We start from the raw sequence: 27,429 nt of genomic DNA, 5'->3' as shown, positions 1-27,429 counted from the left end.
ATCGTTTGGAAAAGAACGTGCAAGGAGCAAAGAAGAATCAAGCAAACCCACTACTATCAATAACACAAATGGAACAGATCTAGAAAACCACACAAAAAATATGGCAGGGTAGGGGTAATCAGGTACGTACATCACGGCTATGGACAGAACGTTTGCTTTGCTTTGACGATGCTGCACCGAGTGGTACTGTAATTGATGATAGCTTCAATACCCATAGCTGGTAGATATTGTTCTAAGCTTTAATGTGCTTATAAAAATGTATTGCTTAACAAGGACTTTAAGGATAAACGCCGAAAATGCTGGAGATCAGTAGCTTGATCTAATAGTAACATAATTTTACAAGCAATACAAAATTGTTCGAGTGGTCCAAAATATGTTCAACAGGTGGTCCAAAAGAAAAACAGGTGGTCCAAAATTAAATCTTACATATCTTCAGAATTCATGATAGTTTGGTTCTTTCGGTGGGATTTACAACATTTTTACCTACAAATCCTACCAAGCATTCACCACTGTTTAGTTGCTTGGGGGATTGATCCAGCATTATTACTAAATCCAACTTTTATTCGAAAAATTGTTCGGCCATCTCCTAAAGTGATCCAAAATACCTCCCTTACCCTATACAATTGAAAATAACAAAAAATAGTCAAAGTATCCTATCAAAAGGCATATGCGAAGAGAGCAATAGGGTGGGATTATAGATTTTTCGTACTAAACCCTTTTTAATGAATATAAGTGAGGGAAAATCTACGAATAAGAATAAAAAGAATCTCAACAAGAAAAGAACATTAATAAAATGTAATTTTAATTATTTCCATGAATGTGGTTGGCGCATGTGCTCAAATGTAAAATCCAATCAATTTACAGCACTTTGTGATCGAAATTGATTTAAATTACGTTAAAAGTAGCCTCACACCTCGAGAATCTTGTCCAATGATTTTGTTTCCATGTGCTCTCTAAAAAGGCGGAAATCATGCAATTTCGTCGCGAAAGGTAAAAAAAATCCTGGCTAATTTATGAGCAAGTTTACAGCTTGAACCCTCGGAAAATTTCCGCCGGATTGTTCCCTCTGTTTGAAACTGCCCCCAACTCGATTTGTACTCGAACTGTTTTAAATTTTTTTTATTGTCGTCGATTTTTTACAGTAGATGATTTCGAAATATTCAGAATTATTCAAGAAGACTTTGAATGATTCCTAATGTTTCGAAAAGAATCAATCGTTTTTAATCGATTCAATATTATGGAGTAGAGCAGATTTGAAAAAAAACAGAATTACCACCTTCGTAAGCAAAAAATACGTAAATGAACTTAATCTGGAAATTAGAATGTCTGTCCCTGCGCTTCATTTTCTTGACGTTGAGGTCTGACCTGATTTTTAGGATGTACTTGCCTACCAAGTTATTGGTTCCGTTTAATTCATTGATGCAATTGGTCAAATTTTTAATGGCTTTTAATGGCTAATGGCACTATTTTATGGGTTTCATCCACTTTCTTTATATTTGGTTTTAGATTCCTGCCTAAAATATTGTTTTTTTTTTTTGGAAGAATCAATGAAAAACGGGACAAATTGAGGATTTTTTAGATTACGATGGGACAGCACAATAAGGTCTAAAAACGGGACTGCCCCGTTAAATGCGGTACGTATGGCCAGCCTACGAACAAGTCATTTGGCCGAATAGGTCAATTGTCCGCAAATTCCGCTTGGTCAAAGTAATCATTTACCTTTAACTTATTTGAAGTGACATTAGCAACATCTTATACTTTTGAATCAACTATAGACAATTTCTCATGCAAAATTTTGAAAAAAAAAGAAACTAGAATATTTGTCATATTACCCTTTTTTAATAAAACCTAATACCTACTTCATAGTAATTGAGTGTAAGAAAGCGCTCCTTGTTCAACGCCGCAAATAAATAGAAGGTTCGCCTACATTAGCCAGAAGTCATGCAAGCTTTTTTTCGAATGAAGAATTTCGCTGTCCAGTGTATGGAGTACATATACGTCCTCCATGGTAAGAATGTACGAATGTGTAAACGGTAACTTGACATACATACCTCGTACTTATTAAACTGTGGAAATGCTTGATTAATACTAGTCTGTGAGACGGCAATGTTGCAGTTAACATATGCAATGCCAGTGCGGAAGAATCAGAAGACAATATTACTTACATACATAATGATATCAACATAACAATATAGGCCCTCGTAACGTATCTCCATAACATGTCATGTTGTCATGTCGATTGCGTCCCTTGGGTCCATGTTTGATACAAATGACAATAATTCAATGCCATTTGAGCTCAAAATAAGCGTGCCTGACGGAAAATCAATGAAAACGTGCCAAATACGCCATTCAAGCGTTTCATTAGTACGCTTTTCTTTTGGTTGGATTATAACACAGCACACATCTCTCAACGTGTGTTGCACCAGAAATGACGACGACGATGCGTTCCATGATTCTGGTCCATCCTATTGCTGGTCGCATTCAACTCATCCAGCTATGTCAAGCAGAGCAACTTCTCGACTGTGTGGTGTTGCTATCGCGCTGACATGCCGAACCACGATGCGATGGACGGCCGTGGTTGAGCCACTTGTGCAAGAAGCACGTACCTACCCACACCGACAGGTAGTAAAGCACCTGGAGAGCTATCAGCTCGACATTGACGGCCGTCGGCAGCGCTGCTGATAATGGGAAGAGTGAGAGTGAACAACATTGAATGGGGTGGACCAGTAGCGATAAAAAAGCAGCTGATTTTTCATTCTCCATTTCATACCGTCGGAGCTATAGGAGACTTGGCTCTGTCGGCACATGGGGCGATGGTTCGTTCCTTATCGCAGCATTGACCTACCGATCCGTGAAAAGCGAGAGGCTGAGCTAGTCCGTAATAGATAAATATGTATGTGCATAGACAACTTTGGCATTGCCGCTGTAATGGAGTGCTCTGCCCATGGGCTGACGAATTCATTCATCTGTGTAGCTACTAATGAAGTGCCGGGGAAGTGGCGGGGTATTGCTTTCCAAAACAACGACGATCGAAAAAGAAAAGTAAAGAGAATGATGAAAAGTACAGCTCTTATTTTATTTGCATCAGAGAAAAATTGCAGTGCTTGAGTGGTTCAATTTTTGTCATTTCAATTTTGCAATTCAAATTATTCCTTGTATGGAAACTAACTAACTAACTAACTAGCAGTTAAGCAACTTATATGTGATCAGATTTAGTTCAAAGCCTGTTGCAGTATTTGTTCCAGCTAAAAATGTGATACTTTAAAAACTTACAACTTTGAGCTTCCGCTCTAAGCAGTGAAGTGTTATGACTTTCTATCACGTTCCTATTGTGTATAGAAAATGAGCTGGAAATTAAGCGGCTCAATCGTTGAGCAAAATAGTAGTAAATCTTGCAAACATGTAGATTACACAGAAAGGTATGCATGATTGTAAGAGTCATTTTACACCTTAAGTGCATATGGGGTCATTCTCCCCTGCATGAGCAACTGTCATCATGAGGTTTGATTTTATGAAATCTAGGGTGATGATAGCCAATATGCTTATTTATTATTTATTCAGACTAAGGCCGAAGTGGCCTGTGCGGTATATAAGAGTCTTCTCCATTCGGCTCGGTCCATGGCTACACGTCGCCAACCACGCACCCAGTCTACGGAGGGTCCGCAAGTCATCTTCCACCTGATCGATCCACCTTGCCCGCTGCGCACCTCGCCTTCTTGTGCCCGTCGGATCGTTGTCGAGAACCATTTTCACCGGGTTACTGTCCGACATTCTGGCTACGTGCCCGGCCCATCGCAGTCGTCCGATTTTCGCGGTGTGAACGATGGATGGTTCTCCCAACAGCTGATGCAATTCGTGGTTCATTCGCCTCCTCCACGTACCGTCCGCCATCTGCACCCCACCATAGATGGTACGCAGCACTTTCCTTTCAAAAACTCCAAGTGCGCGTTGGTCCTCCACGAGCATCGTCCAGGTCTCGTGTCCGTAGAGGACTACCGGTCTAATTAGCGTTTTGTAGATTGTCAGTTTGGTACGGCGGCGAACTCTATTCGATCGGAGCGTCTTGCGGAGTCCAAAGTACGTACGATTTCCAGCCACTATGCGTCTCCGAATTTCTCTGCTGGTGTCATTTTCGGCAGTCACCAGTGAGCCCAAGTACACAAATTCTTCTACCACCTCGATTTCGTCACCACCGATGCAAACTCGCGGTGGGTGGCTCACATTGTCTTCTCTTGAACCTCTTCCTATCATGTACTTCGTCTTCGACGTGTTGATGACTAGTCCGATCCGCTTAGCTTCCCTCTTCAGTCTGATGTAGGCTTCCTCCATCTTCTCAAAGTTACGTGCCATAATATCTATGTCGTCGGCGAAACCAAATAGCTGAACGGACTTATTGAAAATTGTACCACTCGTGTTAATCCCTGCTCTTCGTATTACACCTTCCAAAGCGATGTTGAATAGCAAACACGAAAGACCATCACCTTGCCGTAACCCTCTGCGGGTTTCGAAGGGACTCGAGAATGTCCTGAAACTCGAACTACGCACATCACCCGATCCATCGTCGCTTTGATCAACCGTGTCAGTTTATCCGGAAAACCGTGTTCGTGCATTAGCTGCCATAGCTGGTCCCGATCGATTGTATCATATGCGGCTTTGAAGTCGATGAATAGATGATGTGTGGGCACGTTGTATTCGCGGCATTTCTGCAGTACTTGGCGAATGGCAAACACCTGGTCCGTGGTGGAGCGTTCGCCCATAAAACCCGCCTGGTACTGCCCCACGAACTCCCTTGCAGTTGGTGCTAGTCGACGGCATAAAATTTGGGAGAGTACCTTGTAGGCGGCGTTCAGCAATGTGATTGCGCGGTAGTTTCTACAATCCAGCTTATCGCCCTTTTTGTAGATGGGACACACGACACCTTCCATCCACTCCTGCGGCAAAACTTCCTCCTCCCAAATCTTGGTAATGACCCAGTGCAGCGCTCTAGCCAGTGCCTCACCACCGTGTTTAAATAGCTCTCCTGGTAGTTGGTCAACCCCAGGGGCTTTGTTGTTCTTGAGCCGGCCAATCTCCTCCTGGATTTCCTGGAGATCCGGAGCCGGTAGAATTATGTCCTGCGCGCGTTCTCCCAATATGCCAATATGCAGTAGATTCAAAAGTCAAAGAACTTGGTTGCCATTCAAAGTACACTCAGGTTTTTTTACACGGTTTGGTTTTAGTCGACTAAGACTTTTAGCGTATTAAAAAGGCTGTGAATGTTTAAGTTACTGTAAAGATAGTGAAATTTTAGAAAAAAAATTCCAAAGACTTCCGCAAGACGAGCTCGGTGGTCTAGTGGCTACCGCTTCTGCCTTATAAGCAGGAGGTCGTGGGTTCAATTCAAGGCTCGCCTCTTTCCTATTTTGTATTTCTATCTTCGTTCTTCCTGCGTTTCACGTTCTACCAAAACGATTCCTAATGTTATAAATGCCTTCCATACCATAGTCCCCCGTGGGGCCGTAGAGTTTTCTGCATCTTTCTTTAGTAGGTGTCCAGCAAACCAAATGAGTATTCTCAAGGACGTGACCAGGACAGATCTCGACTGTTGGCGAGTACATCGCTTCTATCTAAGAGATCCTGATTATTCCCAAATCAATATCTGTGGTAACGGATGAAAGTTATGCTACTGTCATACAATAGTCTTGGATTGTACCACCTACGAATTTGTGCGAATTTCTCAATGCTAATGCTTATATATGCCTAATGCTAATGCAATGCTAAGAATTTCCGAAGACTTTCCAAAAGAAATTTCCGAAAAAAAACCTAAAATTATCATAAAAGAATGGCAGAAATTTCTTCAGAAGTTCCTTTAAAAATTCTGGATGGCTTACAGAATTAATCCCTGGAGGTATTTCCTACAGAATTATTGAAGGCATATTTCCAACATATTTCGGATGCTCCTGAAGTAATATCCGAAGAACTATGATTTTGATGGGTCGACTGCAATTAGGAAATTCTGGGTATTTTTCTTGGCATACAATCTTAACTGCAGAGTCAAATCAGGGTTTTGTTTACTACTGTCCAGGGCAGTAGTAAAACCCATTTGCACACTGAAATTAAACCAGCATGCCAAGAAAACTCCCTGGAAAATCGATCCGTTATCATATTTCTTCGAATATTGTAGGAAATTCTAAGAGCTGGAAATTTGGCGCCGCCAGTGCACGAATATTGTGTATAAAAGTTCTGTTGTTTATCAAACATTCAAAATTTATCCGGTTCAAAGACGGGCTTTAGTCATATGGCTTTCTGTCTCCTAAGCAGGTGGTCGTGGGTTCAGTCCCAGGTCAGTTCCATTCTCCGACTTTGTATCTTTCTCTATATTTCTCATGTCCTAGCAATCGCTAGAACTGGACTTCCACACCGTTTCCATTTCTATACTATACCTTCAACTTGGCACATTGACACCTCGTTAACCAAGGCAAACCTCTACCCCTCGAACCCAAAAATTTCAATTAATTCCGCATGAACTCGTGGCGAGTGTTTGCATTATCACGTCATCCCCCTTCCCTACATTGCGTATTTACTTGCATTCAGATGTGGCAGGTGCCAGTGTGACCTAACGAATAAAATCATCAGTTCTCGGACATAAGTGCTAGTCCCAAGCAAGCATTTGTTAGTTCTCTGTACAAGAATGGAATAGAATCTGGTCATAATAGAGTAGGTAGCTACAGGCAGTCAATCAAGCTCAAGCTCATTCACAATTTAACTGGTTAAAAATCCGAGCAAACCAAATCTGTTTTCCAAAAAATGTCTCAATATTTTATTCTGTTCGGGTGTGCCACTGCGACTAGTTATTAGATTACTTTTTTTATTCCTTTCTCTATTTGATTGGCACTCTGTGTTACTTAACCACTACAGTGCCGAGATCTATTTTTTTGCACAAAATTCACGCTGAATCTATTTTTAAAATTCTATTACTCATTAATGTTGTCGTTGCCGGACCATCATGAATCAAATGATAGTTGCATTGTTTGGTTCCCATTTATGGAGGTACGTAAGAGCAGTGTTGCCACAAGCACATATACATCAAATATTCAAAAAATGCAAGTCATAACTAAGAAATTGTATACTGTTCAGTTTTACCATTTCAATAGTATCGTGAATAGTATGCCTTTTTTAATACTAAATTAGAGTGATTTTTCTTAATTGTTAGTGTCCATTACTGCTTGAAATGCCTTACAAGCGTCAACAACTCAAAAACTATAAATTTTCCAGGATGTCTGGTACAAATTTCGGTACAGATTGCTGAAGAGTTTGGTACGCTCGAGCTTGAGCTTGAGCTTGATTGACTGCTCGTAGTTGCTACTCCATTATGACCAGATCAGCTGTTCTTGCACAGGGAACCAACAGATGTTTGCTTGGGTCTAGCACACATCTTCAATGTACAAGTACTGGTGATCTCATTTGTTAGGTCATACTGGCGCCTGCCACGTCAGAATGCAAGTCAATGTAGGGAAGGGGGAGGAAATGATGATGCAATCACTCGCCCACTGCAAGCCGAATATACCTCTGCACTTGCCACGAGTTCATGCGGAATTTGTTGGAATTTCTGGGTTAGGTTGGAGAGGCAGAGGTCCGTCTTGGTTAACGAGCTGCCAATGTGATAGATAGGAGAAGGTAACTGATGGAATTTCTAATTGGATGTAGGAAACGAGCTCTATAATTCATTTCCAATTCTAGCAGATTATTGTTAGAATACTCAAATTGAAGGTATAGGAATAGTAATGGAAACGGTATGGAAGTCCATTTCCAGTTCTAGCGATTGCTAGAACTGGAAATGGACTTGGAATTGGACTTGCGAAATAAAGAGAAAGATTCAAAGTGGGAAAATGGAACGGACCTGGGATTGAACCCACGACCTCCTGCGTATGAGGCAGAAGCAGTAGCCATATGACTACCAAGCCCGCTTAGATTGCTGAAGAGTTTGGTACGGATGAAAAAGATTTTTGGAGGCCATGGCACAGATAAAATTGTGGCAACACGTCGGAGAAATGCTGATACTGATTAGTTATCTATAAATTAAGAAAGAAATAATCACTAGCAATTTTTTGACAGCTTTGCATTATAAATGGCATGAAAAAACGTCTACCATTCCTGTTACGACCAAAGTTTACACCGCGCCGGATTTGGCCACCCGATCATCCCAAAGATTGCTCATTTTTAGGCCACTAGATCTGTCTTAATATATGAACGCTTATTTGTTTTTGTTATACTTTATTATCGTGATTTTTTCATCAGTTCATCACTTCGCTTATTTGTTGAATATGTATTTCCAATTTTCAAGTTTTCTTGGTTATCCGAGAACCCCTCGATAGCGTTTGTTACGTATTAAAAATCACTGTGAGTGTGAATGCAGGGCGGATCTTTTTTTGAAAGAAGAAATTGCAATGAAAAGAGTCTTCCCAGAAAATTGAAAAAAAAAACTTAGAAATCAAGGATGTGCGTTTGTATCAGCCTGCAATGTTGTCTTGGCCCTCAACAAGTTGTCTTGGCCGTATATGGTGACTGGACGAACTTACGATGCATGGTGCACCGGTAGACCGTTATCTTCTAGGGTAAATGATCCAAGAGTGGAGGAACTAAGCACGTTCCAACACTATTCATTTTCCTTGAATTAAACGAAATTTCATTTCGCTTACCTTGAATATATATTCAAAAGCGTTCCCCATCTATTTTATTTGAAAAATGCTTCGGTCGCATGTATTCCATGTATTCCGTCCTAAAATAACAACTCCAATTATTAATACACTGTTCCGATAGTTGCGGTATTTTTTAATTCGTGTTCCTATAGTTGCGAATCCCATTGTTTTCTTACGGGACTCGCAACTATAAGAACACTACCGCAACTATTGGTGCACAGGCGAAAATTTAGTAAAGTATTTTCTAGATATTTACCAGTTTTTTGAAGAAAATCAATGCTGTTTTCACTCGCTTCGAATATTGACATGTCGTGTTATCATTGGACGTAATGGGTTGCTGCGTTTGAGTTGTAGATTTAACGCACTTGTGTTTATTCTGCGTGACGTGTGAAACGAAACTAGTCGATTCGACTGTTTGTTCCGATTCCCGTTTACGAATGCCGTGACTAATGTCGATGTGAATGAACTCCGATGAACTTTCAGTGTATTCTCGTTGTCGATGTTCATCGACAAAAGTCTAATTTAAGTGACGTTTCTGTGTGAGATTTGTCGATACCGTTGAACTAATCGAGAGCAGTTCAAAAAGTGAAATATGGAGGTGAAACGGTAAGTTTTTTTTAAAACTGCTCAAAAATATTGATTTAATTGTAAAAATAATTTGTTTCAGAGTACGAGTAACTAACCGAAAGCAGTTTAACTTGCTCGTTACCCAAATGGAGGCTCAACCGGCGGTGGCCAGGGGTTTAAAATTCTGCGAAGCGTCCTGAATAAACCGCAATTCATACGACGATATGTGGAGAGATCTCACAGTTCGCCTCAACAGTCTGGGACCGCCGACTCGCACGGAAAAGGACTGGCAAAAGGTTTTTTTAACATATCAAATCTTTTTACTTTATTATTAATTATCTAATCTATTATACTTGCAGGTTTGGACTGATTACAAAAACAGTATAAAAAATAAGTTGGCGCATAATAAACGCGAAGCCAATGCTACGGGTGGCGGACCGAATGCAATGAAAATTTTGTCGCCAATGGAAGAAGTGGTAGTTAAATTATTATCCTTGGACAAAATGATTAATCATGCTGGTATGTAAAAGGAAATTGTCTTGTTATAGAGTAATATACTTAAAAGTATTCTAGGTACTTCATATGGCCTGCCTCGCCGTGAGTCTCCGCAAGCAAGGTCACCACCAACATCACAACCAGAGCGCCATCAGCATACAACTTTTGGATCGCCACTGCTTAGCAGTACTTTACAGGGGCATCTTCCGAACAACGAAGTCGAAGAAGCAGAAGAAACAGTGGATATTGAGAAAACTGTTAATCGTTCATCGAAACGCAAGCGGCGGAATACAGATACCAGGGATGATCGTCTGGACTTACTGGTTGAGCAAACGGAAAATATAAAAAAGATAGTCGAACATACGGGGGAAATAGCTCGCTACGCGCGGAAAAGTTATAAGTTGAGAGAAGACGAAGCCAGACAACGCATCGAAAGTGAGCTAAGGAAAGAGAAAGCCAGAAAGGATGAGCTTGAATACAATAAGCAGCTATTGGAATATAAGAAGAGAAAACTGGACATTCTGGAACGTATGAATAAGAAGAAGTAATTTGAATTGTGTGTGTGTGTGTGTGTGTGTGTGTGTGTGTGTGTGTGTGTGTGTGTGTGTGTGTGTGTGTGTGTGTGTGTGTGTGTGTGTGTGTGTGTGTGTGTGTGTGTGTGTGTGTGTGTGTGTGTTTTTTTTTCTTCCTAAACAATGGAGGGGGAATCTGCTCAACAGACATCCTGGGTTGACCAGGAAGTGCTGGGTTAGGGGCCACCTCCAATGAGGGAGGCAGGACTGCATCCCCGACCAGCTAAACCGTTTCCATTGCCGCAGTGTGTGTGTGTGTGTGTGTGTGTGTGTGTGTGTGTGTGTGTGTGTGTGTGTGTGTGTGTGTGTGTGTGTGTGTGTGTGTGTGTGTGTGTGTGTGTGTGTGTGTGTGTGTGTGTGTGTGTGTGTGAAAGAGTATGCGAGCGAGAGGGAGGGGATAAGTTTTGGGTTTTGTCGTAAGGAAGGTTTTGTAAGGCTTTGTCGTAAAAATAAGTATAAATAAATGCGATGCGATGAATAAGAACAAATATAGACAATTGACAAATATGGGGATATTACAAAACATTGATTTTTGCTGGAATTTCATCGAACTGTCCTGTGATGTAATTGCTGTCCTATGTGCAAGTTAAAAAAACGGGACGGAACAGTATATGTTTGCACATTTTTTAATGATATTCTATCATCCATACATTTTAAATGTGGTTAAACAAAGAAATAGTCCATCATTTGCAGTTTTGTTAATAAACTCGAGGAGATCAATTAGAGTATTAGACGAACGTGGAGTATGCGGTCGTCTTTAATAGTAAAGGATATACCGAAATGGGAAATGATAATCAAGAGGGTTGATTAACCTTTGCAGCCCCAACCTCTTTTGCGCATCAAAATTTTGATGATGTTTTTGCTCTAATTCATTCAATTTTTGACCGATTTGTTTGAAATTTTCAGACATAAACCAAAAATTATCATAGTTTCAGATGATCGATCGATCAGTCAGTCCAACGATTTCGGATTTATGCAGAATCCGAGTGGGGTCTGTCGGGTTTAGAACATTTTTGACTTTTACGTTTGTCATTCGTTTCATCGTCAACATCGTCTTTTTATACCCGTATCGCGGAGAAAATTTATTTGCGATGCCTCTGAACGAATATGGAAGCATGATGGCCAGTTTTGGGCACACTGGAATTCGTTCCGGGACTCTAGCTATGGAGGGACATATATCAGAATACATTCAAATGTATCATGAGGCATATCAGTCATCGACATTTTTTGCGAATGTTATATTGAAACTGAATTTAGATATCAATTTTGACCCATATGGATTAATAGCGAAAATCCTGGGACACCTTGCACCGATTACGGAGACTCTGTGGAAGACTTGAAGCGCCGATTGAATTGAATCGGTGGCGGCGTGATAAATAATCTTGAGCCAGCAGCGGTGGCGTGATGGTGCGGTGGCGAGGGTCAGCGTAAACATATTTAGAGCATTACAAATTCTCCGAAGCTCCGTCAGGAATCCATCCAGAAATTCCTCCAAAAGTTCCCCCAGGAATTCCTCCGGAAGTTCCTCCAGGAATTCCTTCGGAAGTTCCTCCGGAAGTTCCTCCAGGGATTTCTGGAGGAACTTCCGGATGAATTCCTGGAGGAACTTCCGAAGGAATTCGTGGAGGAACTTCCGAAGGAATTCCTGGAGGAACTTCCGAAGGAATTCCCGGAGGAACTTCCGAAGGAACTCCCGGAGGAACTTCCGAACGAATTCCCGGAGGAACTTCCGAAGGAATTCCCGGAGGAACTTCCGAAGGAATTCCTGGAGGAACTTCCGAAGGAATTCCTGGAGGAACTTCCGAAGGAATTCCTGGAGGAACTTCCAAAGGAATTCCTGGAGGAACTTATGGAGGAATTCCTGGAAGAACTTCCGGAGGAATTCCTGGAGGAACTTTCGAAGGAATTCCTGGAGGAACTTTTAAAGGAATTCCTGGAGGAACTTCCGAAGGAATTCCTGGAGGAACTTCCGAAGGAATTCCTGAAAGAACTTCTGAAGGAACTTCCAAAGGAATTCCTGAAGGAACTTCCAAAGGAATTCCTGAAGGAACTTCCAAAGGAATTCCTGAAGGAACTTCCGGAGGAATTCCTGAAGGAACTTCCGGAGGAATTCATGAAGGAACTTCCGGAGGAATTCCTGAAGGAACTTCCCGAGGAATTCCTGAAGGAATTTCCGAAGGAATTCCTGGAAGAACTTCTGGAGGAATTCCTGGAGGAACTACTGGAGGAATTCCTGGAGGATCTCCCGGAGAAATTCGTGGATGAACTTCCAGAGGAATTTCTGGTGGAACTTCCGAAGAAATTTCAAAAGGAACTTCCGCAGGAATTCCTGGAGGAACTTCCGGAGGAATTCCTGGAGGAACTTCCGGAGGAATTCCTGGAGGAACTTCCGAAGGAATTCCTGGAGGAACTTATGGAGGAATTCCTGGAAGAACTTCCGAAGGAATTCCTGGAAAAACTTCCGAAGGAATTCCTGGAGAAACTTCCGAAGGAATTCCTGGAGGAACTTCCGAAGGAATTCCTGGAGGAACTTCCGAAGGAATTCCTGGAGGAACTTCCGAAGGAATTCCTGAAAGAACTTCTGAAGGAATTCTTGAAGGAAGGAAGAATTTCCGAAGGAATTCCTGGAAGAACTTCCGGAGGAGTTTCTGGAGGAACTTATGAAGGAATTCCAGAAAGAACTTACGGAGGAATTCCTGGATGAACTTCCGAAGGAATTCCTGGGGGAACTTCCGGAGGAGTTCCTGGAGGAAGTTATGGAGGAATTCTTGGACGAACTTTCGGAGAAATTCCTGGAGACACTTCCTAGAGGAACTTCCGGAGGAATTCCTGGCGGAACTTCCGGAGGAATTCCTGGTGGAACTTCCGGAGGAATTCCTGGAGGAACTTCCGAAGGAATTCCTGGAGGAACTTCCGAAGGAATTCCTGGAGGAACTTCCTAAGGAATTCCTGGAGGAACTTCCGAAGGAATTCCTGGAGGAACTTCCGAAGGAATTCTCGGAGGAACTTATGTAGGAATTCCTGGAAGAACTTATGGAGGAATTCCTGGAAGAACTTCCGAAGGAACTGAAGGAACTTCCTAAGGCATTACTGAAGGAACTTCTGGGGGAATTCCTAAAGGAACTTCTAGAGGAATGCCTGAAGGAATTTCCGGAGTAATTCCTGAAGGATTTTCCGAAGGAATGCCCGAAGGAATTTCCGGAGGAATTCCTGAAGGATTTTCCGAAGGAATTTCTGAAGGAACTTCCGGGGGAATTTTTGAAGGAACTTCCGGAGGAATTCCTGGAAGAACTTCCGGAGGAGTTCCTGGAGGAACTTATGGAGGAATTCCTGGAAGAACTTCCAGAGGAATTCCTGGATGAACTTCTGCAGGAATTCCTGGAGGAACTTATGGCGGCATTCCTGGAGGAACTTCCGGAGGAATTCGTGGAGAAACTTCCGGAGGAATTCCTGGAGGAACTTCCGGAAGAATTCCTAGAGGAACTTATGGAGGAATTCCTGGAAGAACTTCCGGAGGAATTCCTGGATGAACTTCCGAAGGAATTCCTGGAGGAACTTCCGGAGGAATTCCTGGAGGAACTTCCGAAGGAATTCCTGGAGGAACTTATGAAGGAATTCCTGGAAGAACTTCCGAAGGAATTCCTGGAGGAACTTCCGAAGGAATTCCTGAAGGAATTTCCGAAGGAATTCCTGGAAGAACTTCCGGAGGAGTTCCTGGAGGAACTTATGGAGGAATTCCTGGAAGAACTTCCAGGGCATTTCCTAAATGAACTTCGGGAATTCCTGGAGGAAGTTATGGAGGAATTCCTGGAGGAACTTCCGGAGGAATTCCAGGAAGAACTTCCGAAGGAGTTCCTGGAGGAACTTATGGAGGAATTCCTGGAGGAACTTATGAAGGAATTCCTGGAGGAACTTATGGAGGAACTTCCGGAGGAATTCCTGGAGGAACTTATGGAGGAATTCCCGGAAGAACTTCCGAAGGAATTCCTGGAGGAACTTCCGGAGGAATTCCTGGAGGAACTTCCGAAGGAATTCCTGGAGGAACTTCCGAAGGAATTCCTGGAGAATTTTCCGAAGGAGTTCCTGGAGGAACTTATGGAGGAATCCCTGGACGAACTTCCGGAGGAATTCCTGGAGGAACTTTCAGTAGAAATTCCTGAAGGAACTTTTGGAGGAGTGTCTAGATGGATTCCTGAAGGAGCTTCGGAGAGTTTTTAATGCTCTAAATATGCTTACGCTGACCCACGCCGCCGCACCGTCGCGCCATTGTTTTTTTTTTTATCTGATTTTGAAAGTCCAAATATGTGTACAACTAATAGCTTTTGTGATGTTGGACATAAGTCTTGTAAACGAACTTCAAATCCTTCGAGCTCTGGATTTCCCGGAAGTGGCCAGAAATAGTATGAATACAAAAAAATGTTATCCTACATTTTTGTCATGAAGAATCATGAAGTTTGATATGTCGCATGCTATGTTCTTTTCAAAAACTGGATTCAAGTCTTCCACAGGGTCTCCGGAATCGTTACCAAGTGTCCCGGGATGTTTCCTATGAATTTAAATGGATCAAAATTGATATCTAAAAATAGTTTCAATATAACATTCGCAAAAAATGCTGATGATTGATATGCCTCATGATATATTTGAAGGTATTCTGATATGTGTCCCCAGCTAGAGTCCCGGAACCGGTTCTAGTGTGCCCAAAACTGGCCATCATGCTTCCATATTCGTTCAGAGGCATCGCAAATAAATTTTCTCCGCGATACGGATATAAAAAGACGATGTTGGTACGAATAACAAATGCAACTTGTTGCAAACAAATCGGTTAAGCATGCCAAAAAATGAATGACAGTTTTTGCGACGTTTTGCGCACAAACACGCACACACATACATACAAACATGCACACAAACACACATCACCTCAATTTGTCGAACTGAGTCGATTGGTATATAACACTATGGGTATCATGGCCTTCTATGAAAAGTTAGTTTTTGGAGCGAGTATGTAGCCTTTACGTGTACTTAGTATACGAGAAAGGTAAAACTTTTGATTACAAGTTAAGTTATACGACTTGAAAAAAATCCTAAAAGTTGGGATTCAGAACCATTCAAAAAGTGACCACTTCTCCGGAAGAGACCAAAGTTCCCTGATGCTCTTTAACCTTTTGTCTGTGTTCTGGGGTCAATATGATCCAAGGCCACTTTGAGTGGCTGCCATTTGTTTAGTTTTCAACCGATTCTCCTAATTTTTGGTAGTTTGGTAAAGAGATATGTCTCGTATGTGCAAATTCGCTTAATAAATCTTGAAAATGTGCGCTACAGTGTCCTTTTTTCAAAAAACTTACGTTGTCTGTGCTCTGGGGTCAAATTGACCCCAAATTGAAATTGCTATAACTATTTTAATGTTTGGCCAATTTTGGATTTTTGGGGCTGTTTCGAAAGATAATTTAATCATCTTTCAGGTCGTTATCAAAGATTGACTATAGGTGGGCGGGTACATCGCGGGGAGGGGTTTTCGTAAAAAAGGGTACAAAAACAGTGATTTGTCATGCTTATTTTATTATATCTGAAAATCCTACCCATTTTGAACTGCACCTTTTCAAAAAGGTTATGCAGGAAGGCGTCTGCTTTGACATGAGGCATTGATTAGTTTAGCGCTTGGTTGCTAGGTGGCGGTATATTTGAATTCATTATTTTACACTACTCAAGTAACTCCGATATATGGAATTTTCCTCATTGTAAATATTCTTATCGCACAATTTTGAAACTTGTAAAGAAGACGTCTGTAAAAAAGTTCGTCTGGTGGCAATAGATTGTCATTTGACGGAATAAATAATAAGGAAATTTACAAATAGGCGGCGCTAGTGTACTTGCAATATTCTTGCATATATGAAATATTGCTTTAGCTTGAGATCCCTCATAGGTGTAGGACCAGTTGTATTCAGCAACATTGTTCAGGATGTCTAGCACTACAAAGCGGTGCTCAATATAATGAGCACTTCTTCTCATTTTTAATTTTAAAGGATAAGAATATTTACACTGAGGAGAATTCTATATATCGGAATATCTTGAGTAGTCTAAAATAATGAATTAAAATATACCACCACCTGGCGGCCGAGTTCTAAACTTATCAACGCCTCATGCCAAAGCACATGCCTTCCTGCATAGTCTTTTTTAAAAAAGTTGCAGTTCAAAATGGGTAGGATTTTCGGATATATGTAAAATAATCATGAAAAAGCACTGTTTTTGTACCCTTGTTTACTAAAACCCCTCCCCACGATGTACCCGCCTACCTATAGTCAATCTTTGGTAACGACCTGAAGGATGATTAAATTATCTTTCGAAACAGCCCAAAAAATCCAAAATTGACCAAACATTAAAAAAGTTATAGCAATTTCAATTTGGGGTCAATTTGACCCCAGAGCACAGACAACGTAAGTTTTTTTGAGCACAGGCAGAAGGTTAAATGTCTTCTATTGTACACAAATCAGATTAATATGTGCTATACACCCGTATTCTTGATTACGTACGAACGCTTGTTCGAACGAAAGTTGATGCGCATTCTCGTTTACGCATGCAAAATCAAATAAGTTCAAATGAATCCACACCAGTTAGTGACTCAAGTTGAAAGCAGGACAAGTTCCAGTTGGAATGTATAGGTCTAGAAAAAATGTCCGCACCAACTAGTAGATATGATTGAGTGTTATTTTCAATTGATTGATTGAAATTTCCAGGGATCCGAAGTAATTAGAACTCACATATATAAATCGGTTTTCGAACTTATTTTATTCCTTTTCCATGTTTTGATAGAACTCCAACAAGTTGATTTCATATTATCAAATTCAAATTTTTATGAACTTTAAAGTAAACGAAAGTAAATAACATGCCTAGTTATACTAGTTATACTAATTACCATATTTGCGAAAGTTGTCATGTGATATTATACAGAATTTCTTGTCGTATTTCGCTCGCTGCCATATCATTTTCTTCGCCATAGTCAGCTTCAACTAGTAGATTATCTTCGGGTTCGGCAATTGTCGAGCTGCTAAAATACATCTGAAAACATTCTTCATAACACCAAATGTTCTCTCAACGCCTATATCAAAAAGATAATAAAAATATGTTTCAGAATACAATTAACAATTGGGAGAAGAATATTAAGGATAGGGAATTGGTTTATCGAAATTGGTTAATTATGTGTATATTTTATGAGAAAACAAATATCTCACCTACAAGCCATGTATTTCGCTCGCCATTAAGGTATTTTTGGTGTAACACTCCATCTAACGGATCATTGTTCCATATGAACGAATCATGATTTGCACCAGGGCTGTTGGCATTCACGTATCGAATGATTTGTTGATGATCACAGACCTAAAATATGCAGAAAAATGCTAAAAATGGTAGAACAGTATAGGTTAAAGAAACTTACTATCATTACGTTTAAGCTGTGGAACCCTTTTCTGTTATAATAAAGATGCTGGATATCTTTCATCGGTTTGAAAATTTTTACGTGTGTGCCATCAACGCATCCTATCACACCTGGAAATCCGGTTCTCTCGTAGAATCCACGCTTAATTTCACTTTTTTCCTCGTCTGACACTGGAAACTGTATGACTGTGGGACAGAGTTCTGATTCAAAAACATCAATAACGGACGTCAAGATTTTTGACAGCGTCGGCTGGGCCATTCCGGCAAACATATCGTTACCAACACCTTTCTGGTAACTTCCTTCGGCGAAGAATCGCAGTGCAGCAGATAATTTCAGTGTCGCTGGAACAGACGTAGATTTAACGCCTCCTAATTTATCTTCTACAAAGTCCAGCAAATATCTGAAGAGTTCTTTCGATACTCTAAAATATTCCATAAACCTGAGTTTGAGAACAATGAAGTTAAGTTATGAAGTTAATCGACAGCACCTTATCAGAAACTTACGAATCGTGTGGGAGATCCAGAGGATTACTCATATTCGAGACGGTAAGGTCCGGAATCGTCTTCTCCGGAATCACTCTCGTCATCACTGAATCAATATTCTACACAGCTCATTTTATGCCTGAATTTAAACAATTACTAAAATGGAAAATTTCCTACTGTATTTGCTAATCACCAGTAACTAATAAAAATTGTTACATTTAGAAAATATAAACAAATTCTCAGACATATTTTATTAACATGACTTATACTTTAATTAGGTCATACCATCAAAATGATAGAATAAAATCAGTAATATATCAGTAGAACATTTTTCAAACGATGTGAAATAAACCATATACATTTGTAAATATCCTTCATTAGTTTTTCCCAACCTAAATTTGATATTAAAAAGAGTTAAAATAAAAATGCACTTTGTTGTTTAAAAAATAAGCCATAATCATAGAATTCCGATAAACTTCTTGAAGTTTGACATTTATGTGAATGAACACCGCTTACACTGGAAATTCATTCTCTCACTCGATATGAAATGAATCTCTCACCTCACGCGAGTCGACTTTCGGAATAGAGCTAAAACTGTCACGGGACAACGAGACGGAAATTGTCGTTTCGACTCCCACGGCACATAGAATAAACACAACTGTGTCCTACCGCAACTATAGGAACACCCACGACTATCGGATCGTTTGCCCTATAGACGAATCCAAGTAAAAATAAGAAGAAGACACACGACGGTGTTAACTTTGACAGATCCTACAGCACAGCATAGGAAGATCATTTTAAAATGCTTATAATAAATTCTAGACAAATTGTAATTAAAATCTGATTGATGTACGATACGGAAAAGTTCTGAATTACATATTCGGAAGCTTATCTCAATTTTTTGAATATTTTCCAAAAAATTATCTATCATACAGTTCGGAACTTTTTCTGTATCATACTTCAATCAGATTTTAATTACTTTTTGTCTAGAATTTATTATAAGCATTTTAAAATGATCTTCCTATGCTGTGCTGTAGGATCTGTCAAAGTTAACACCGTCGTGTGTTTTCTTCTTATTTTTACTTGGATTCGTTTATATAATAAAAATGAGTTGAGATTCCTTCCTGACGATTTCCTAATCGATTTGTTTTGGGATCCGCAAGGTTGTATGTACAAAAAGTTTTTGGTGAATTAAACGGGGAAATGTAAAAATCGTTAGAATACAATTTTGGGTCAGCTGTTGAGGAAAACAAAACAAACGCACGGAAATTGATCTAGAGTGCGGTGCTGCAAATAGTTCATTGTGAGATTCGCAACACCCGGCAAAGCTAGGTTTCTTTCGCTAGTTTTAAAATAAAAATGTCCATCAAAACCCTGTACTTGGCTCGATTCTTGTGCTAATTTTGCACCTCTGGACCGATTTTTTTTAAATCCCTTGGGGAATTCTCGAGAAATCTGGATTCGAAGTTTGTAGCTAAGAAATTTTAAAAGAATCCATATTTTAATTTAACAATATCCCCAAAATACCTGCAAAAATGCCCAAGAAGTGGTCCAGGTTGTTTCCAATCAGTTTGAATTTGTTCTTATTACATATATTCTTTTCTTATTTAGTTAACATCTAAACAGATAACACTGAATCAACAATTTGACGCCGAGTCCCATTCTCTCCATCCTCGGTTACGCTCCACACTCGCCAAGTCGTTCTGTGCCTGGTTAGTTTGCTGCTCTTATACCTGGCGGGTCGGAAGCAAACACCATCCTTTCAAGGTTGCTGTCCGGCTTTCTTGCAGCATGCCCTGCCCAGCGTATACTTCCTGCGTTAGCACCTTCTGGATACTGAGTTCACCGTAGAGTTGGGCGAGCTCCTGGTTTATCCTTCAGCACCACACACCGTTTTATGCACACCGCCAAAGATGGAACTAAACACACGTTTTTATTACTACAACTATCAATATTTACAACTGACTTATCTTACCAATCTGACTCAAGTATGTATTTTGCATGACTATCTGGTTCAAGTTTAGTTTATGTGTTGCCTTCCATGATTAATGGAATTAAAGGAAAAATGAACTTTAATTTAGTGTTTATGTTCATATTGGAGAGAAGTAAGATTAGAGTTATGTAGTAGAATGATAGTAGTTAGAAGCTAAAACATGTGAACACTTTTTAACCCAAAGATCGGTATGCTCTGTACCGCTGCCAAATCACGTCAAAGTTCTAATGAACGGACACGAAAAAGCATGTTTGTTAGGTAAGCCAAGACCTCTTCCGGTGTCTTTATTGAATTCTGAAACATGATATCTCAAGATATGATATTTTGACGTAAATGGAAGCTGATAGAGAGATTTTCCTTACCGACAGTCATTACCAGCCGGATGATCCATTTGCGGGGAAATATCTGACAAAGTTATGGAAAAGCTCCGTCCAATTGTTACGGCATCCGACGAAGGTACAAAAACTACACTACTGCAAACAAATCATTAAGCTGTCGGTTTCTTTCTACCAATTTCTTCCGTACTCCAGGTTTGATCTTCACTTCTGATGCTCAAATACACAAATCACAATCAAATAATGAAAAAGATATATTTAACACAAACATTAATCTGATTAGAATACTAACTACCTAAGGCTATGCTCATGCTAACCAGCAAACCATTAGTCGAGGTCTGTCCTGGCCACGTCCTTGCGAGTGCTGAGGAAGGGGAAGGATGGTTAGTTGGACACCTACTTAAGAAAGATGCAGAGAACTCTACGACCTCTCATAGGTGCCACGGGAGGTTTTGGATTTTGTTAGTGTGGAAGGTTATAACAGTAGGAATCGTTTTGGTAGAACGTGAAACACAGAAAGAACTAAGATAGAAATACAAAGTAGGAAAGGGACGAGCCCGGACTTGAATCCACGACCTCCTGCTTATAAGGCAGAAGCGGTAGCCACTAGACCACCGAGCTCGTCTTCAAAAATGTTCTCTTCTTTGCCATTAAACAAATAATCTGCAATCTGCACGTGAATTCTTGAAAGGTTCTAAACGAGAGGTATCATTCGTGAAGATAGACGGTTTCAAGCCATATAAAAACCATACCTCAGTCAGTTTGGTGAGTTTGTCAATTGTAAACATTTATAAAGACAACAAATGTAAACTGGTTAAATACAACTTGAACTACTTTTTAGACGGTTTTGTGGGTATTTTGGGGATATTGTTGAATTATAAAATCACGTAACACGTCTCTTTATCTCGTGGCTACCATCATGATCACATGTAACGAGTGTTCCAAGGTTTATGAACTCGTCGACAACCTTCTATCACATCCCATCCATTTCCACTGGGACCAACACCGTTTGGACTGCCCCGTTCTCTGCCAGTCACCAGATACTTATTTTTGGCAGGGTTCATGATCAGTCCCATTATTTCAGTCTCCCGTTTAAAATGTACTAAGACCTCTTCCACTGTACTACGGTTCACACCAAAGATGTCGATGTCATCCGAAAAACCAAGGAGCCAGTAGGACTTTTCGATGATGGATCTGTTTCTTTGCACACCACCCCTTCGAATTGCACCTTCCAGAACTAAGTCAAATAGCAGATTGGAGAGCATATCGCCCTGCTTCAAACCATCTAACGCTCCGACTGAATCGGATGTCAACCAGATAGTAAGATTTGCCGGAAAGCCATGCTCTAACATTATCAGCCACAGTTCGTTACGTTTCACTGAGTCGTACACTGACTTTAGTCCATAAAACGATGATGAGTCCACAAGATGAAACTATCTCCGTTGTTGATCGTTCTTCTCAAAAACTGATATTCTCCGACAAAAGTCTCTGCAAGCGTGGACAGTCCGATATACATAATTCGGGAAAGCACCTTGTGGATGGTATTGAGGATTGTTATACCTCGATAGTTATCACAATCGAGTCTGGGCCCTATCACCTCGCAGCCACCACTGTCGGTTAGTCAATAGATTCCCGGAGCTACTATCGATCATTGCTTACGCATGCTGTTGATCGTTTTGTAGAACTTTTGCGCATCGTTGCTGGCAAAGCTTCCATCCTCCTTCAAGAGCACTCTTTCGCCGGTGGAGTTTTTTATCAGCTCCCCTTAGTTATTTATATCTAATTCAATCCATATTAACTACATATCAAATCAGCCATTCCGCTATTTCCCTTCCAAGAATCAAGTACCTTTGTGGCTGTTGTAATTGACCGCTTCATGAACCTGATGCCACAATGCTTTTGAATTTTCTCTCATTAAGCGTCCTTCAATTCGTTCGCCGAGCTTATGAGCGGATTGTCGTAGATTCGTATCCAGGTGTGCTTTCGAATATTCTACAGATCTCGCGCTTAGTTTCATAGGGGCGTCGCGATTTCTCTTAATCGATTTTATATTTTGTGAATAACTCAATTGTTTCAAAAGCTACAACCGTGATTATTGATTCTGGTACAAGATACCTTTATCATCCTTTATCACACCAAACCATTAAATCATCGACAAACTAGCGAAATTCGGTACAATAATAAAAATAAAAAATCGACGAAGAGAAATCGATCTATGCAGTTACGCCCCTATGAAACTAAGCGCGAGAGATAGGCATTTATTTGGGTGCTCTGTTGACAAAGTTTTTGAAAAAGTTGTCGGGGCCGAGCGAATATCCTTAGGACATCCGTCGAATATCTGAATTATCATGGGCTGTGTACTCACAAGTATGTTCTGACAGAACGAGTAGCGCTAGTGATACATAGACGATGTACCCAATTGCTTCGATTGCTTCGATTTAGAAATTCAAATCTCATTCAAATAATTCATGCTTCCATTTCGTATCTTTGATTATTATTTTAACACAATCCGCTACTACCACAAAAGTCTTGTTGAAATTTTGCAAAATTCTCTCTGATTCGAACACAGCAACTGTAAAGTGTTTCAGTGTACTTCTGATAGCTTCAATTAATCAAAATCCAAATACAGTAATATTTCTTTTTGTACTTATATTCGTCCGGTCGTAACATAGCTAAATAAATGGCTGAGACTTCTGGTGGTTCAGTATCGGCCTTTTCCATAAAGATAAACGGATAGCCATTTTTCATCCACCTGTTTCTGAAGCAATCATTGAATGCCGGTACCTATCTCGTTAATCAAGAGCAGCTCACATTTTAGACACTCTTCTGCCACTAACTGAGCCATCATCTAAAATGATACATGTTTAAGCGCACTGGAAGCCCATCCATCAGATGAGAACAAAAATGTTGTGCGAATTTTTCCATGCTTCGCCGGAAAAGCCTTGTGTACTAGGTCATGCTTCGAACGGCAGAGAATGAGTGGTAATTATCTCCCAAGCTCCATTTCGGTAATTACTTCTTATTACCATGCAAAATATGGACGCAATTCTAATAAAAGACGCACGTATCATCGTCATCGGCGCTTCGCTGGAGATATAATGCTTCTAATAAATTTAAAGTTTAAGAAGCCGTTATTAATATCATTGGAGCACAGTGAACATACATTTCCATTACCATATTTTGAACATTTTACAACGTTCAATCCGAACTTTGGTTTATTTTATTGAAATCAATTTTAAATACTGCCTCTGCTGAATTGACATTAAAAGCATATAATATTGGATTAAAATTCACAAAAGTTAGTTTCGGCATGCAAAAAAAAACTACCTCAAGGATTAGGATTATTTTAGTAGCCCTAATAATGGGAGATGTCACATGCAATAATAATGTCACCAAATTATCAATGGCAACCCTTTTCATTTTGTTTGTCTGTCAAATTTGCTCGTTTGAAAATAGCAGACCCACCAATAAAATAATGTCTAATATTTCTCCAAATGCTGCGTAACCTCAGATGTTTCTACCTTTCTATAAGGAAATACTCCCTGAGGCTGAATTGTAGTCATCATGTTCATGTTTTCATTTTAATTCCACGTGCATCCCTTTTTCCTAAAAAGACATCACCTCAATTTTTCTTCCGGGCAAAGATCGCATCTAGAGATTACTATACCCAAATGTTCACAAAAGAGTTCCACTATCCGACACGCTCCGCTTCAACGTGAAACGGGTGGGCACGGGAGTAGGGGCTAAAACATGAGACAGGCTGGCCTTATAATTAAATCTTTGAAATTCTTTACTCGACTAAATCTTTCGTTCCTTTTTCGTCCCTCTGCCACAACTCAGCCTTATCCATTTGATCTTTGGCTTCTGCTGGCAGCATGAGATGGGTTTTTGTTCGTTGGTCAGAGACAGGGCGCCAACAGCACTGGCGGCGGCGATGGTGCCCTGCTTACCTTGAAATGCGGTGCGGTATGGGACATATGAAGGCGAAATATTGACGCTTTTTATCATGACAAAAGAGAATGTTGAAAGCATTGTGGCTGTCTCGCTTTCCACAGCACAAGGTAATTTTTCCTGTGTTAGATATGTTCCAATTATTTCCATGGTGAAGAATAATGCGAACAAATGATTCTATTACGAAACGCTTACATGCCATTTACTAGTATTAGAGACAAATTGGTTTATGGTTAGGCAATTTTGACAAGCCTGTTCGCGTTAAACCCATTGACGCCCATCGTTCAGCGTATTTGTTTGGAAAAATTTCAAGTGTTAATTAAGAGTACCAAAAGGCCCCAAAACAAACTTTTAATAGGAAGCCCTAACACATATGGTGGTGTATATCAATCGCCTCAGTTAAACAAAATCCCCACTGAGACGTTGCCGCCTCTTGATGTTCTTTAAGCAGTTCCACAGTCATTAACTACGAGGTTTCTAAGCCTACCATTTTTGCATTCGTAGTATCTTGAGGCTAACTCGATGATACTCCTGTGCCCAGGGAAGTCGAGAATATTTCCTGGACTGGACCGGAAATCTAATTCAGTCATTTTTAGCATGTTCATGCTTTTTTGCCTCACATCTTACTGCTAGGTTAGGAAATTTACATATTAGCGTGGACCCCCGATAATTCAAATAACGGGATTAATTTTTAATTTGAACTACTGGTTACTCTATGAGCATTAGAAAAACTGGTTTCCAATTCCAATTTTCTTTGCTCGATCCCACGTGGTAAATGACGTTTGAACCATTTTTGATTTGTACGATGTTCAAACGAACGGGGATCAAACTAAAAAGTGTTCAAATTAAAAGAGATCAATTTACCGAAGATCCTCGGTATAACACCGCTAGGAGCATTATTCAGGATTACATGACAGCATAATGTCTCCACTGTAAGGCTTTATGATTTCAGGATTTATGTTTTCTTTCTCTAAAATAATTTTCTGGATAGTCGAAAAAACGATACTTCAACACGGGTTAATCGCCAAGTAAAAGTCAATGGATTTTAGTTAAATCATATTATTGTCTCAATATATTCATTATACTAATCCAAATTGGATAGTTTGGAATTTTATTGAGCTATTCGCATGAAAATGTTTTATATTCGACTCCACGATTAATTTTGACTATTAGGGCGTATTGCCTCCAGCAGGGTTGCCTTTCCCCAAGCATTTGTGCTTCCACTTCACAATACACCGATCGTGATTGAGCTCTTGTCGTACCTATAGTTTTTGATAAGTGAGCACGACTGAACGCGAATGCGGGAACCTTCAAATTTGCATATTAGAACAAACATGCGACGGGCTTCATTTGGCATTCAGCTATAAGCTCCTAAACTTGCGTGTGTGCAAGGTGGGCCCGTACCACTATAAATAGTATTTTTCCTGTATGTTTACAGGTTGTTGTTGTTTTGAGGGAGCTGAAAAAACTCGAACCATATATGTATACGTAGGTGGTATGTACGTATAACGAATTGAAGTCAACTAACTCCGTTGCGTTAGTTGCAGACATTGCACTTGTCGGTTAGGTTTATGAATGATTGTCACGGAATTGATTCTCAACATTGTTCCCCAGACACTTTCACAGTAGCATGGGCGAATCTAAGCATAGAGGATAGCTGGAAAAGGTTGCGTGATTTTGCCTAAATTGAGAGAATGGAGTATTTAACCCCACTTATGTACTGGTCCACGTTGTCGGTTGACGAAATAAATAAACAAAACAAATAACACCACTAATGACCAATTATTCGCGTGGGCAGGGGATAAAGACATCTCATTTTATAAAACGAGTAATTTGTAATTCAGATTCTGATTCTGATCTGAATTACTTTTTATGAATTGAAAAACAGAGCAAATGAACCTCAGAAAGCATAGAGGGTAAAAGTGTAAGAATGTTGATACCTTCTTGTGCCAATGGAAAAGCAAATAGCAAACATATCTCACAAATGTTACATTATTTAAATTCCTTCTTTATTTTTGCAAAATAGTGGCTGAATAATGGCATTCGGCCGAATTCAATAGGCTGAAAATGCAATTTAGCCGAAACTGTCGCTAGGCAGAAAGGCCATTTGGCCGAAAATGTAATTTTCTGAACAGGTCATATGTCCGAGAATGGCTTTAATACTTAAATAGAACCATGAAGAATTGAAATTCTCACTTGTGATCATAGAGGTATCAATTAGAACAATGTAGGGAAATGTGAATTTCCTTTAGACACGTTGAAACATTTCCTTGTTTCCTTGTCAGATACTCTTCTGTGATAGTTCATGAATGCTCACTCTTTTCCAGAAGAAGTATCGCCTTAGAAATAAATTATCATCTCGTGCCTAAAACATAAGACATCCATTTCTCTAAGGCAGATAGCATACAGCTTGTACTGTAGACTAATCCAACCCAAAGTCAAAAGAACATTATTTTTACAATATATTCATTATATTTTATTTCAGGTTATTTCGAAACCTTAATATCATTGACATGATTATTTCAAGAAATATAGAGCAGATATCCTAAAGCAATTGGTTTATTTTTTTATTCGTTTAAAAGATAGGATACTTTCCAAAGATTAAGGTATTAAACTTAGTTTTAGGAAAATGGTATTATTATTTTAAAAAAACACATATCAACCTTCTTAAATATAGTCTGCCTAGTGCCTATCTTAAATACGTGTTCTGCTTATCGTTTGTTGAGTGGATTATATAGCTGGCAAACACAAACCGCAAATGTGGCGTAAAACTACAGACTATGTGCAAAACTATCGTCCTATATCCAACGGTGCAGATCCATTTGTGAATTAGTCTATCGCTCATTTTGCTTTTGCATATGTACAGAATCTTGTCGCTCGAATTTCACACTTTAATATTCCATGTCCGTCCATGTCTTGACACTGTC

At 39.9% G+C, this 27,429-nt stretch overlaps 3 protein-coding genes across 3 annotated transcripts in view; 2 read left to right on the top strand and 1 right to left on the bottom strand.

Annotated features, from left to right (window-relative positions):
- The window catches only part of LOC134210896 (gamma-1-syntrophin-like), a 182,043-nt gene that overhangs the window by 12,340 nt on the left and 142,274 nt on the right, over positions 1-27,429 (top strand). The window lies entirely within an intron of this gene.
- Positions 9,424-10,407, top strand: LOC134215165 (uncharacterized). Its single transcript, XM_062694408.1, has 3 exons — positions 9,424-9,541; positions 9,605-9,764; positions 9,819-10,407. Exons 1-3 carry the CDS (start codon positions 9,470-9,472, stop codon positions 10,286-10,288), a joined length of 702 nt encoding a protein of 233 aa, XP_062550392.1. The 5' UTR covers positions 9,424-9,469; the 3' UTR covers positions 10,289-10,407.
- Positions 17,083-18,328, bottom strand: LOC134215164 (putative nuclease HARBI1). The gene is made up of 4 exons (XM_062694407.1): positions 18,245-18,328; positions 17,742-18,180; positions 17,539-17,683; positions 17,083-17,405 (listed from the first exon to the last, which is right to left on the bottom strand). Exons 1-4 carry the CDS (start codon positions 18,325-18,327, stop codon positions 17,317-17,319), a joined length of 756 nt encoding a protein of 251 aa, XP_062550391.1. The 5' UTR covers position 18,328; the 3' UTR covers positions 17,083-17,316.

The sequence above is a fragment of the Armigeres subalbatus genome, chromosome 2, assembly GCF_024139115.2.
Source record: "Armigeres subalbatus isolate Guangzhou_Male chromosome 2, GZ_Asu_2, whole genome shotgun sequence".
Classification (NCBI taxonomy): Eukaryota; Metazoa; Arthropoda; class Insecta; order Diptera; family Culicidae; genus Armigeres; species Armigeres subalbatus.
This window is presented reverse-complemented; position numbering and strand designations above follow the sequence as displayed.